Genomic DNA, 14,557 nt, shown 5'->3' on the forward strand with positions numbered 1-14,557 from the left:
CCCCAGGTCCTATATTTTCTCCAATGCACCTGCCTGGCTTACATTCAGAATGTGGCCCTTTTTTTCCTAAGGCTACACAGAAGCAGGATCTTAGATCCACAGTTAGAAGAGTCCTTGGAGGGCACACCATACTACTCTATCATTTCATAGATGAGAAAACTTGAGCCCACTCAGGTTAGGTGTCTTGTCCAAAACCAACCTGGTGAGAGGCATCCAAGATGGGACCGGAACCCAGGTACTCTGCCTACAGACACAGTATTTCAACTGTACTAATTCTCTAAGATTGGCAGCAGCAGGACATAGTAGATGTGGTGTTTGAAATGGAGCAAGGAAGGCAGGCTCAAATTCCATCTGTGACTGTTATTAGCATTGGGGCTTTGATGTGCTAAGTGCTAAGATGCAGACCCAGGCCCTGGGGACCCCCTACCCCCACCTGCTGCCTGTGTCACGATTAGTGGATTTACTCCTTTCTGATCTCCTTGCCTTTCAGGAAAGAGAGTCTGCCTGGGGGAACAGCTGGCTCGGACTGAGCTCTTCCTTTTCCTCACTTGCCTGCTCCAGAAATTCAAGTTCCAGGCTCCCCCAAACACCCAGCTGACCCCAAACATCCGATATTCCGCAACCCTCTCTCCTGCCTCCTATCAAATCTGTGCCCTTTCTCGAGTGATGTAGGCCAAGCTAGGCCTGTAGGGTGGTCTGCCAAGGGGGGCCTGGGGAAGGCATCCACATCCCCTAAGATCACCAGCCCTGCCTTTTGTAGCTTTAATGGAGAAAGGGAGAGAAGTCAAAGAGGTGAGAAGAGAAAGACAAAGGGAAGGTATCTGTGGCGCAATTCAAATTTTCCTGCTCTGAAAAAGAAGAAGTATTAATGCCATCAAAAGGAAAGCACAAGGAGTCCATATTGAACTTGGAGTCCAAGGACCTGGGTTCAAATTCCAGCCCTGACACTTACTAGCTGGGTGACCTTTAGCAAGTCATTTGAACTTCTGCCTCAGTTTCTACATCTAAAAGGAGGAGGATATCTAAGGTCCTCTCCAGCTCAAAATCTAAAACTTTGTGATGCTATAAAGAGAGAACCAAAGATTTTCCTCCCTGATCTCAAGTAGTCAGGCCAGATTTACTCTTTGTTTGTTTGTTTAATAAATTATTTCTCTCCTGATCTTATAAATCACATAATGAATGTGATTTTAAGGCAGGGTTCAGAGAGTTTACATGAGATACAGGAGGCATCCACAGGTTGATGAGGACAATCCTTCAAAATTCTTATAGATTAAAAACTCCTTGTGGGCAGAGACCCTAATATCTTTGGATCTACAGCATCCAACCCAGTGCCTGATGTGGGGAAAAAAAAATAAATATTGCTGATGGTTTCATCTCTAACCCACTCACTTTCATATTCATTACTTCCTTTGACTTTCACAGTGTGAAATATTAATCTATCAGCACATGAGCTGAGTTTCTCATTCCTATTAAAAGCCTTGCTATAGGTGATAAATCATAATCACTCCACTATCCATTATAGTCACTAATGTAACCATACATAAATATATAATTGATTAACTCTAGGAGCTAGGAATGCCTATGCATTGAGCATTGCTAATTTGTTAAAGTTCCTTATTCCTGTAAAGGTTCCCTGTTCTTTTCAGAGATGCTTACACAAGGTAGGTTTCCATGCTGATAAAGGAAATTTTTGTCATACCCCAGCCAATTAGAAAGTTGTAAAGGCAGATGTTAATCGATGTGCTCAATGTTCCTCATTTATCATTTACGCTTCTCTTTCTAATGTTCCTCCATTATACCTATTAAAATGCTCTGTGATTTCACAATGAGGCCCTTGTACCAAACGAGGTGGTCACAGACCCATTTTATTGGCAAATTTCTAGCCATTGCTAATAAACCAATCATGTCTGAAACTCATTTGCTTCAGTTACTCTTATTTACAGATTGTAATCATGACCACACAAACCCCCTATGGTGAGTAGAGGTAGGCCCAGCTTACAAGTGGGGAAAGGGAAAGTTTACTAAACCAAAGTCTTAAAATTAAAGTTAAAAAAAATCCTTAGAAAGGAGATGGTGACAACAATTTCTGCCAATCATTAGAGATAGAACCAACAATTCCAGCCTAAAGTGACTTAATATTTCTCTGAATAACTTTTCACTTCAGTTCAGTTCAGTTCACAAAATTGAGTTCAACTCTATAAGCATTGATTAAGCATGTGCCAAACATCAAAATCAGAAATGGAAAACAAATCATGGTATTGGTTGTCTGTATTACTCCTTAGACAGTAGTCTACAAAATCAGGTCTATGTCTCCTGAGGGCTCCCTTAGATGATCATTTGGAAAACAGAAAAGAAAATATTGGGACTTCCATCTATTTTTATTTTTACTTAAATTTTAAAAAGGAATTAAGTTTTACAATATTTTATATGTGGATTGATTCTGAGAGGTAACTTCCTTCTTTGGTACACAAGCCATGCTTAGGGATGAGTTGGAATCACAGAACAAATAGGGAGCTAATAGTCAAGCTCTCACAGGCTCATTTGATTTCAGTATTATTCATTTCCTCAACAAGTCAAGTATTTATTGAGCACCTAATATATGCATTAGTACCTACTACTGTGCTAAGTGCTGTTAAGGATTCTCCTGAACTTGTCTTCTTGAGTTGCTATATTTTCCAGTAACACTGGACCCAGAGTATGCAGGAGGCCCCAAATGTGTCAAGGAAGAAGCCCCCTGAGGTGACTTTATTTGTTGTTTGTATCTCAAGCATGTCCTTGGGAATCAAGAGAGGTGACTGTCAGTTTGCACTAGGCTAAGGAACTACTTGTACAGCTGGGACACTCGATGATAAGCAGACCATCCTGTCTTCATGGTCCAGCAACTCCCAAGGGGAAAGAATGATGCTTTTGCCATTGTCTTGCTCCTCCCCTTTGGGAGGGGTTTGGTCCTTTTCACATCTCCACCCCTCTAATGCCACACCTCTTTGGGTGGAGGTTTTTCTTTCCTCCTCCTCCTTTTGTTGTACTGTCATTAATATGAAAACTTCTGTATGGATCCTAAATTCTTTGGGTTCTACAAGCATGGTCATTTCTCCTGCAATAAATCTTGTTGCAGTGCAATTTCTCATGGATTTGTTATATTGCTTTTGGTTAACAGTAACTGGTGACAATGGTAGAATATGATGAGAGAAACTGACTCAGACTCCAAGGGGGCTTCAGATGCAGGGCTACGTAGCAGCATGTGGCTTTTTTTGTTTGTTTGTCTTTTGTCTGTTTTTTTTTAATGGTGCCCTAGCAGCATCAGACCTCTGGTTTGGAGAGTTTCATTTTTCCCCTTATGTCTCAGACTCCTCTGTTTTGGTTGACTTCCTTATTAGGAGAGAAATCAAGTTATCTGCACCTGAGGAGAGAAAGGTAAGTTCTCTGTTTATTTTATTTATTTTTTTTCTTTTTGCTTTCTTGTTTTGTTTTATTTTTAATGGATATCCTATCTGAAGCATATTTGAAAGGCAAATTGGGATAATTGGGCTGAATGATGATAATGGTTATCCTAGCTCAGAAAAGATTGGGTTTGGGTGTCATTACTGAAACACTCTGCCAAAGAGGGCCATGAGAGGAGCTGTTTTTCTGGGGTTGTTTGACCCAATGGATTTCAAAGAAGGCTAAGTTATAGTACCCTGTGTCTGGTGGTGGCTAGTAGAAGATTAGTGGAAAAACAGGTCGATAAAACTAAGAGCTGTGGTTCTCATTGATAAAATTATATATATATATATATATATATATATATATATATATATATATATATATATATATATATATATATATATATATATATATATATGTGTGTGTGTGTGTGTGTGTGTGTGTATATATATGTGTGTGTGTATATATATATACATATATATATATGTATATATATATATTGAATATAAAATTTTAGGGTCATTTTTTACTGTTATTTGTTTTTCTTTGTGTGAATGTTCCAGATGCCTTTGTCCACCCTAAGGGGACTCCATGGACCAAATGCTATGGCTATATGCCCTGAATTGAGGGGGAGGTCAAATATACAAAATTCTAAGCCTAGGCTAGCAAAGGATTTTCAGGACTCCTTAAAGAGCTTTCAAACATCTCTTGCCCCTTATTATTTAAGGAAAAAGACCTGAATAATTTTGATGGTGCATAATAAAGCATATAGAGATTTGTGTGTGTAGCCGTATGGCTGACACCATATAACTTTTTGATCCACCATTCAAGAGAAATTCCACAAGCTACTATGATCCTGAATTGTTAATTGTGGGGAAGTATATCTGGGAAAAAGCTGAGAGGACAACCTTGGCATAGCCTAAGCTGTGATATTTCTGGTTTAGTTTCCCCATTGTATAATTTCCTTTTGAAGAGGCTTTTCTTTAGTCTGGCAATGAAGTGGAATTGCGACAGCACAATCTGCTGTGACACCTACATGAAATCAAACAGAGCTAAAGATGTTTTACCCTTCCCTATATATGTTGAGCCATTAATGACCAGTTTGATATTGCTATAATCATTTTTCTGGTTTTTCCTTTTATAGCAAATTTCTATAAACACAGTAAGTGGTCAGAAGAAGATATGAGCACAATGCAAGGATATTTTCAGTCAGAATATGTAGTCATTCCATATTCCAAACAACTAACTAAATTAGTACTCAGGCTTGTCACCTGCCTGCTAATGCTTACATAGTCATATGTAAGATTAAATTACTAAAATAGCTCATTCTTTATGAATGATACGGGAATAATTGGACCAAGGTGAGACAAGCTTGTGAAGAAAAAAAAATAAACACAATATTAAATCACTATCGACTAGACTAAGGATGGGGTACAAAATGTATGTCTATATGTAATATCTGAGCTATTCAGCCTAGAATTATAGTCCTTTCTATATCCTATCCTAAAGAACTTAGTAAATGAGTATTTGGCCTAGTCATCTGCTTGTTGATATATGTGTATGTAATATACATACACACATACACATGTGAGTGTATGTGCATGTAAAATAAGATTCTTAAGGCTTCCAGGAGCCAAGATGAAGGAGTAAGCCATCAGTCATTCTCACTCTACCTTACTGCCCTTGAAGAATCCAGAAAATGCTGCCACAGGAAAAATCCTGGAGCCAGCAGAAAGATGGGGTGCAGCATTTTTTTTAGTTTAAGAGGCTAGGGGGATTAACAGGAAAGGTCACTTTTCCTGTGGCTGAAGGGAACCAGTAGAGGAATGGAGTCATCCCAGCAAGCCAGCAGTAAATCCAACCTCAGTGGACCAGGGGGAGATTCTGAGCCCCAGGAAAGTGGAGCCAGCAAGCACCAACACCAGGACCCCCATATGCCTTTGCACAGCCAGCATTTTTGACAGACACCAGTAGGAATGGGTGTCCATCAGCAGCTGAGCCTACCCATGCTCTAGTGAAGCCCTTGGGGAAGAAGAGAGTTCCAGCAGGCAGACCACCCTTCCCCCACATCTCACACCCAGCTTTAGTGTAACCACGGAGAAACACAGAAAGACCACACTTGGCCTCTACCCATACCAGACAGCTCCAGCTCACACCAGGTAAGTTACAGTATTATATGACTTCCAGCTGCCAGAACCAGAGGCCTCAGCACATAAAGCTAGTAACCAGGCCCCTAGCACCCACCACAAGAAGCATGGGACAGAGCTGATTTTATGAAAAAATAAAATAAAATTGATAAAGCTTTGGTTAATTTGATTAAAATAGAAGAAAACCAAATTACCAGTACCAAAAATTAAAAGGGTAAATTCACCATCAAAAAATGAAGACAATAATTAGAATTTATTTTACCAACTGTATGCCCATGAATTTGACAATCTTAGAGAAATGGATGAATATTTACAAAAAAAGCAAATTGCCAAGATTAACAGAAGAGGAAATAAAATACCTAAATAACCCTATCTCAGAAAAAGAAATTGAACAAGACATCAATGAACTCTTTAGGAAAAAATCTCCAGGGCCAGATGGATATACAAGTGAATTCTATCGAACATTTAAAGAAAAATTAATTCTAATACCATGTAGACTATTTGGGGAAATTGTGAAAGGAGGATTCCTACGAAATTATTTTTATGATACAAATATGTTACTGATATCTAAACTGAGAAGAGTCAAAATGGAGAAAGAAAATTATAGACCAATTTCCCTGATGAATGTAAATGCAAAAATTTTAAACATATATTAACAAAAAGATTATAGCAATCTATCATGAGAATAATACCCTTTGATCAGGTAGGATTTATATCAGGAGTTCGGAGTTGGTTCAATATTAGGAAACCTGTCAACATAGTTGATCATATCAACAAGAAAACTAACAGAAACCGTATGATTATTTGAAAAAAATGCATAAAACTGTTAAACAAAATACAATACCCATTCCTAATAAAAACTCTAAGCAGAATAAGAATAAATGGAGCCATCCATGAAATGATAAGTAGCATCAGCAAGCATTATATGTAATAGGGATAAGCTAGATGCATTTCCAATAAGATTGGAGGTGAAACAAGGATGTGCACTATCACCACTGTTATTCAACATGGCCAGAAACATTAGCTTTAACAATAAGAAAAGAAAAAATAAATTGAAGGAATTACATTAGGCAAAGAAAAAACTAAGTTATGCCTCTTTGCAGATGATATGGTGATATATCCTAGAGAATCGAAAAAAAACTATTTGACATGATAAACAACTTTATCAAAGTTGCAGGATATAAAATAAAACCACATAAATCATCGGCATTTCTATATATTACAAACAAAGCCCAACAGCAAGAGTTAGATAGAGGAGTTCCATTTAAAGTTACTAAAAACATTATAAAATATTTGGGAGTCTACCTGCCAAAACAAACCCAGGAACTATATGAACACAATTACAAAACACTTTTCACATAAATAAAGTCAGATCTAAATAATTGAATAAACACCAGTTGCTCATGAGTAGACTGAGCAAATAAAATAAAAATGATGATTCTGCCTAAATTAATGGCAGTGAGTGTAATACCAATCAAACTGCCAAAAAAAGTACCTTATCTAGCTAGAAAAAAAAAAAAAACAAAATTCATCTGGAAGAACAAAAGGTCCAGAATATCAAGGGAATTAATGAAAAGAAATGATACGGATGGTAACCTAGCCATACCAGTTCTTAAATTGTATCATAAAGCAGCAGTCATCAAAACTACTTGGTACTGGCTAAGAAACAGAGGAAAAGATAGTGAAATAGGTTAGGTACACAATACATAGTAGTCAATGACTATAGTAATATACTGTTTGACAAACCCAAAGACTCCAGCTTCTGGGATTAGAACTTATTATTTGATAAAAGCTGCTGGAAAAAAAAAAAAACTATGAAATAATACAGCAGAAACTGGGCATAGACCAACATCTGACACTGCATACCAAAATAAAGTCCAAATGGGTACCAGATTTAGATATAAAGGTGGATACTATAAGCAAATTAAGGGAGTGAGAAATAGTTTATCTGTCAGATTTATGGTGAATGGAAAATTTATGGCCAAACAAGTGATAGAATCCATTATGAAAGCAAAATGGATAATTTTGATTACATTAAATTGAAAAGTTTTTGCACAATCAATTTTCTCCAGTGAGAAAATTTTCATTCGCCTCTTTAACTTCATTCTTGTTTATTTTATTTTTTGTTAGATTTACATAGTTCTGAGAAGGGAAGGTTGAGGTACTCCACTAGTAGTTTTATTAATTGTTTCCCTCTGTAACTCATTCAACTTCTTCAAAAAATTAGATGCTATGCCATTTAGTACATATTTGTTTAGTATTGCTATTACTTCATTGTCTATGGTACCTTTTAGCAAGATATAGTTTCTTTATATCTTTTAATTGAATCTATTTTTGCATCTGCTTTATCTGAGATAATCATTGCTACCCCTGCTTTTCTGCTTCAGTTTAAGCATAAGAGATTCTACTCCAAACCCTCATGCTTCTTTCTGCTTCAAATGTGTTTCTTGTAAGCAACATATTGCAGGATTCTGGTTTTTAATCCATTCTGCTAACCACTTCCACTTTATGGGTAAGTTCATCCCATTCTCATTTATTGTTATGATAACTGTGTATTTCCCTCCATGCTATTTTTCATTTGTCCATTCTCTTTTATCCTCTCACCCTTTCCTTCCTCCCAAGTATTTTACTTTTGATCACTGCCTTCCCCTTTTATCTCTCATTTTTTATGTCTCCTTTTCCCCTTCTATTATCCCCATCCCTTTATACTTCCTTGTAGGGTAAGATAGATTTCTATATCCAACTGAGGGTGTATGTTACTCCCTCTTTGAGCCAGTTCTGATGAGAGTAAGGTTTTAGCTTTTCCTGCAATCTCTCTCATGTTTCTCTCCCTTGTAATAGCTTTTTCATCCCTCTTTTATTGGGATAATTTATTCCACTCAATCTCCCCCCAACAACTTCCATTGCAATATGCTTTCTCAAACCATTTGTTTTGGTTTTCGGGGTATTATCCCATCAAATTCACCTTATATTTACACCCTTTGTCTAAATATACCCCTTACAATTGCACTTATCATAATTCAGTCGTTAATTTACAAAGATTATCTTGTCATATAGGTGTAGAAACCCTTTTATTTTATTTTATTTCTTATGTTTTCTCTTTTTTGTTTCTTATTTTTCCTTTTGTGTTTCCCTTGAGTATTGTATTTGGCAGTCAAATTATTTATTCAACCCTGGTCTTTTAACTAGAAATGCTTGAAAGTCCTCTATTTTGTTAAATAATCCATTTTTCTCCAAGAAAGATTATATTAAATTTTCCTAGGTAGGTTATTTGTGGTTGTAATCCAATCTTCTTTGCCTTCTGTTATATCATATTCCAAGCCCTCCAGTTCTTGAACATAAAAGATACCAAATCCTGTGTCATCCTGACTGTAGCTCCATGATATTTGAGTTGTTTCTTTTTGGCTGCTTGCAATACTTTCTCCTTGATCTATGAGCTCTTGAATTTGGCTATGATGTTCCTGGGAGTTTTCATTTGGGGATTTCTTTCAGGCAGTGATCAGTGGATTCTTTTCATTTCCATTTTGCCTTCTGGTTCTGATACATCAGAGAAGTTTTCTTTGATAATTTCTTAAAAGATATTATGTGGGCTTTTTTTATTGTTCATGGCTTTCATGTAATCCAATAATGCTTATTTTATGTCTCCTAGATCTATTTTTCTAGATCAGATATTTGTCCAATGAGAAATTTCACATTTTATTCTACTTTTTTTTTATTTTTTAAATTTTGTTTTTCATAGAGTCATTAGTTTCCACTTCTTCAATTCTAATTTTTAAGGAATTATTTTCTTCAATGAGCTTCTGTACTTTCTTTTCCATTTTGGCCAATTCTATTTTTAGAGATTTATTTTCTTTGTTAATTTTATATACATTTTTTCCAAGCTATTGATTCTTTTCTCATGATTCTCTCACATTAGTCTATTTCTTTCCCTCCTATGCGATAGGCACTTTGTCACGCACTGGGAAACAGTTACTGTCTTCAAGGAGCTTACATTCTAGAGGGGCAAAACAGGTCACAACGATGTACGTATGAGATTTATAAAAAGTAAACAGGAGGTAATCTCTGAGAGAAATGCACTGGCATCTGGGGTGGGGTTGGGCTGCCATATCAGGAAAGAGCCTCTGTACAAAGGCTGTGATTTGAACTGATATTCGCAGGAAGCCAAAGAAACCAAGATGTGGAGAAAGGGAATCACTGGCAAGAGAAACAGGTAGGGAAAAGGCCAGAAGTTTAGAGCTTCTTTGTAGTGTGCCTGGTTAAATGAATTTATGGATGAGGTTATCTAGCTTTCATTTAACTGACCCTTACACAAAAACTTTCCTGCCAAGAAACCACAAATTAAAAAATATACCAAAGCTGTGATTTACCAGTAAACCACCTGAAAACAGCCAAGGTGATTACTCTTGTAGAAGCTTTTCATCAGCCCATGTAATCCAACAAGACATCAAGACACCAAAAACTATTAAGATTATTAGAAATATGAATCTTCACCCACTCTTGCTAATGATAAACATTACCCTATACTTAGGGTAGCTAGGTGATACAGTGGAGAGCACTAGGTCTAGAGTCAGAAAGGCCTAAGTTTAAATCTGGCCTCAGATACTTGCTAGCTGGATGACTCTGAGTAAGTCAATTAACCTGTTTTCCTCAGTTTGCTCATCTATAAAATGAACTGAAGAAGGAAATGGCAAAGCACTCCAATACCACTTACAAGAAAATACCAAATGATGTCACAACATATTGGACATGACTGAAACAACTGAAGAACAACAAAAAAACCCTACATTTTTGTTATGCCTTAAGATACCAGCTAACTATAGTATCGAAGCCATCATGCTTAGCAGGTCATTGGAAAACAAAGATTTTGTTGCCAAAACCAAGTTGGGGAGATACAAGAAAAAAAAAAACCCTTTAATATTTGTGCATTAAAAAATACCCTAGGAAAAAGAATTTTTTAACCTTTTAAAAAATCTTCCCAATTAAGAATTTGAGTGTGTTTCACAGCAACTTCCAAATGGGTTAGCATAAAGATGAAAAATTACCAGCTGAGCAAATCCCTTCTCATAACCAATAAGAATGAGAACTGTGAGTTATTAAAAACAGCCAGTGAGACTTTCTAGTTTTGTTTTTGTTCTTTCTTTCTGTTTGGACCTTGGTGGAGTCTGTCTTCCACTTATGACAGTCATGGAAACCTAACACAAAAACAGAATTAACTTAGAGCAAGACACAGGAATTACAGGATTAAAAAGTAGCAAACCAAGATTTTTCAAAAACAACAAAGCATAATTCAAATATATTACTTTTGCCAAAACACCAATTTTAAAAATATTTATTCACCATTTTCTCATCCTATTAACATGTCTGTGTTGTGCATTTTATGACACATAGAATACACTAGGCCCTAAGTACTTGTAGATAATTTATAAATGTTGGAGACATGTTGAAAATATTTTGAGTGGTGTTGTTGATTTGTTTCAGTTGTGTCTGATTCTTTGAGATTGCATTTGGAGTTTACTTCAGAAAGATACAACAGTAGTTTGCTATTTTCTTCTCAAGCTCGTTTTACAGATGGTGAAATTGAGGTAAACAGGGTTAAATGATTTACCCAGGGTCACAAAGCTAGCAAGTATCTGAAGCCAGATTGGAATTCAGGAAGATGAGTCTTCCTCACTCCAGGGCTGTCACTCTGCATGCACTATGGTTCCATCTAGCTGCCCTAGACTGAGAGAGTGCACTTATTTAAAAAAAAGTTTGGAGACGACTGATTTAGAGAATTTTAAATTTTGAGGAATATCTTGGTGCAATTAATATCTAGGTGAAATTCTTAAACATGACTCCACCATTGTTCTACTCGGGTAAGATTAGGTAGAGAACAGATACTTTTTTTTCTAGATTGCCTGAGGCAGGGGTAGTCTAGGGAGAGATGAGTCTCTTTGTTCAAAAGTGACAAAATCAAAGTCAAGTCCCCCAACCTCTCATTAGAATAAGCCTATCTGTCATTATAATATTCATTCTCTAATTAATTGTTAACCAATCAGAGTAGATTTCCACCTGTTGGGAAGACCCACTTTTCCAAAAGTATTTTAACTTCCGTTGTGTCACCATGATTCATCTTTGGTTTATAAGAGAAAGCCACTGACCCCAATATATTAATTATTTGGAAGTCATACTTAATAATTTGGTTATTAATTAGCCAGAAAGTATGCCTCTTCAGCTTTTAATTCATCACAGTTTGCCTACCACAGAAGGAACCAGAGCTCTGCATGCCAGATTCTTAACAAAATCTCCCATATATCTTTATGGGCGCTGTTTGAGAATTTCTCAACAAGGGGAAGCTTTTTGTTAGGCCTTTGGCCTTGATTTGACTCTCCTCCTATTATCAGCAATTAGATCTCTGATCTAATAAGTTTATGTGTCTGTTTTCAGTGTGTTCTCTTCATTGGGAAGCTTTCTGAATATTCACTCTCAACAACAGAGGAATCAATCAAGGTCTATTTTTTAATCCTTTCACTGCATGCAGATCGCATCCTTCTTCATCTGCCCTTTATGGTTAATTTTGGTACTTATAATAGTCAAAATAATTTATTCAGTCAAAGTCATTCTTAGCATGTATACAGTGTTCTCTTGGTTCTGCTTATTCCACTCTTCATTATCTCGAGCAAGTCTCTCCATGGTTTTCCAAGATCATTGAGCTCATCACTTCTTATAGCACAGTGGTATTCCATCACAATCATAGACCACAACTCCTTCAGCCATTCCCCAATGGATGGGCATCCCTGCAATTTCTTTGCCACCACAAATAGAGCTGTTATAAACATTTTAGAACATGTATAGAATAAATTTACCTATCTATCTAGCTTCTATTTGTGTCTAATAGTGGCCATCCCTAGGGTAGCAAGGGCAGGGGAGTGGAGAATAAAAAGAAAAAGAAGAAATTTACATGAGACCTGTTGTGTATTTAAAAGGAATAGCAAGTTATACATAGTAGATTTGCAGTTTCATGTGCAGTAATCTTTTTTCATTATACTGTGTTATGAAAATGATTGTTTTATTCCATAAATTATAAATAAAATAAATTTTAAAAAGGAATAATGTCTATTGGCAAAACCACTTCAAGCCAGACTCTCTGGTTATATTTCAGGGTGATTGGTGTGCACAAGATTATAGGGTACTGTCTGAGAAGTCTGGAATTCATTTTGACACCATGGTCTGTGCATCTCAGACCTACTATAAGCAGGGAGGACAGGGGAAGTTTCTGCCATGTCGGGTTTCTTCTTGGGTTTTCTGGCCAGAGAAGAAGCAAACAGGACTAGAAATTTGGGGCTTCATGTCTGGGGAAAGGAAACCAAGGCAAGCTGTGAAAATATAAACTCTTGTAAAAGTTACATTCCTGATGAGGACTTTTTCAGGTTCACATATTAGATAGTAATTCAAGGGGACTCCTTAAGTAAAGGCAGCAAATAAGAATTTTTCTTCTGAGTGGGGAAAAACTGGGAGCTGAGTAGGAACCAAGGTAATATGAGCAAGGAAATGTTTTTTTTTTTTCTAGGCAGATTCTTGCTGTCAGGTTTTCAGGTAAGTAATTAGGTCAGGGTAAATTAAGTGACATCAGTGAGGTAAATGGCAGAGGCAAGCAAAGAAAGGAACATTTACATCTCTACTTTGATTTCTGGTCACTCAGACTCTGTATGTTCTAGTCTGTGATATGTGTTTAAAGATTAAAAAGGTAATTAAAAAACACATCTTTCTGTCTTTTGATTGTGGTCAAAATTAAGAGGCAGAGAAGGAAGGGGGAACTTTCCCTAATTTATAAGAATTTGCAGATTTAAAAGAGGAACTAGAGAAGGGATTTTTTCTGACTTCTTTCTTGAAGTAAAACACTGATTTTCATTTTCCTCTTTGGGTGTACAGCAAGCTGTTTTTCCTTTAGCTCTGAGCTTTTAAGATCTCAAGCCAAGCAGCTAGTAAACAGTATGGCTGAGTGAACCTAGCCACAGGCTACAAGGGCTGATGAGGGAAATTCCACCTTTGATTCCTAGGGAGAACAGCATCTCAATTCAAGATTAATTAATTGGCCACTGAAAGCCACTTGGAAGAAGGGATTTTTTTTTGGTCACTCCAAAATTAGGAATTGAAATAGGAATTAATTGTTTCTAGGTCAGCTTAAGAATTCTTCCATTTCGTTAATCAATCTCTGCCTTAGGAACAAAATTATTTCCACAATGAATGCCTAGGTGCAATGAAATGACCCTAGAGCAGATTAAGGGAATTGGTAGTTACTATACAGCTCATGAGAGAGGCCATTGTGCAGGCTATGTTGGGGACTATATCTAAAACAAAACAAAACAAAATGATAGCTTTTTAATGGGAAAATAATCTTCAATACTACGAGTTTATTAATTCAGGTTTAATTTATGTTTTTATTTTAATTTAAGAACAGTAGTTTAATAATTTGAATTTACATATTGTTTAATTAAATCTAGGGAAGTGTCTTTGCCTGATCAATATATCTGACATCAGAAATGTTTTTTTTGTCTTAACCCTTTGAGCAAGGTTTTTCTATCATAACCTTATCAGCAATCACTTTAGAATTTTGGCAATTTATGTTTAATTTTACATATATACATTTTTCTATCATAACCGTATAATCAATCACTTTAGAATTTTGGCAATTTATGTTTAATTTTACATATGTACCTATTTGTATCTAGCTGTAGCTATCTCCAGGGTAGGAGAGAGTGAAGAAAAAAAAAGAAAAAAAGAAATTTACATGATATTTTTATAATATTGAAAAATAATAGTAATTGATACAACGCATTTGCAGTTTCATGTGCAATTATCTTTTTTATTACACTGTTATGTAAATGCTTCTTTTATTCCATAAATTGAAAATAAAATAATGATAAAAATAAATAAAATGTATATTACCATTGTAAAGGCTGCTTGTATAAGTAATGTTGATAAAAATTATGAGAGAAATACAACTC

General features: G+C 36.1%; 1 protein-coding gene across 1 annotated transcript in view; it reads left to right on the plus strand.

Annotated features, from left to right (window-relative positions):
* Nucleotides 1–975, plus strand: part of LOC118846144 (cytochrome P450 2J2-like) — a 42,248-nt gene extending 41,273 nt beyond the window's left edge. Inside the window, exon 9 of the mRNA XM_036754384.1 lies at nt 491–975. Within this exon, the coding sequence (XP_036610279.1) occupies nt 491–672 (182 nt within the window). The 3' untranslated portion in view covers nt 673–975. The remainder of the gene's footprint in view (nt 1–490) is intronic.
* The last annotated feature ends 13,582 nt before the right edge of the window (nt 976–14,557 follow it).

Source organism: Trichosurus vulpecula, chromosome 4 (assembly GCF_011100635.1).
Source record: "Trichosurus vulpecula isolate mTriVul1 chromosome 4, mTriVul1.pri, whole genome shotgun sequence".
Classification (NCBI taxonomy): domain Eukaryota; kingdom Metazoa; phylum Chordata; class Mammalia; order Diprotodontia; family Phalangeridae; genus Trichosurus; species Trichosurus vulpecula.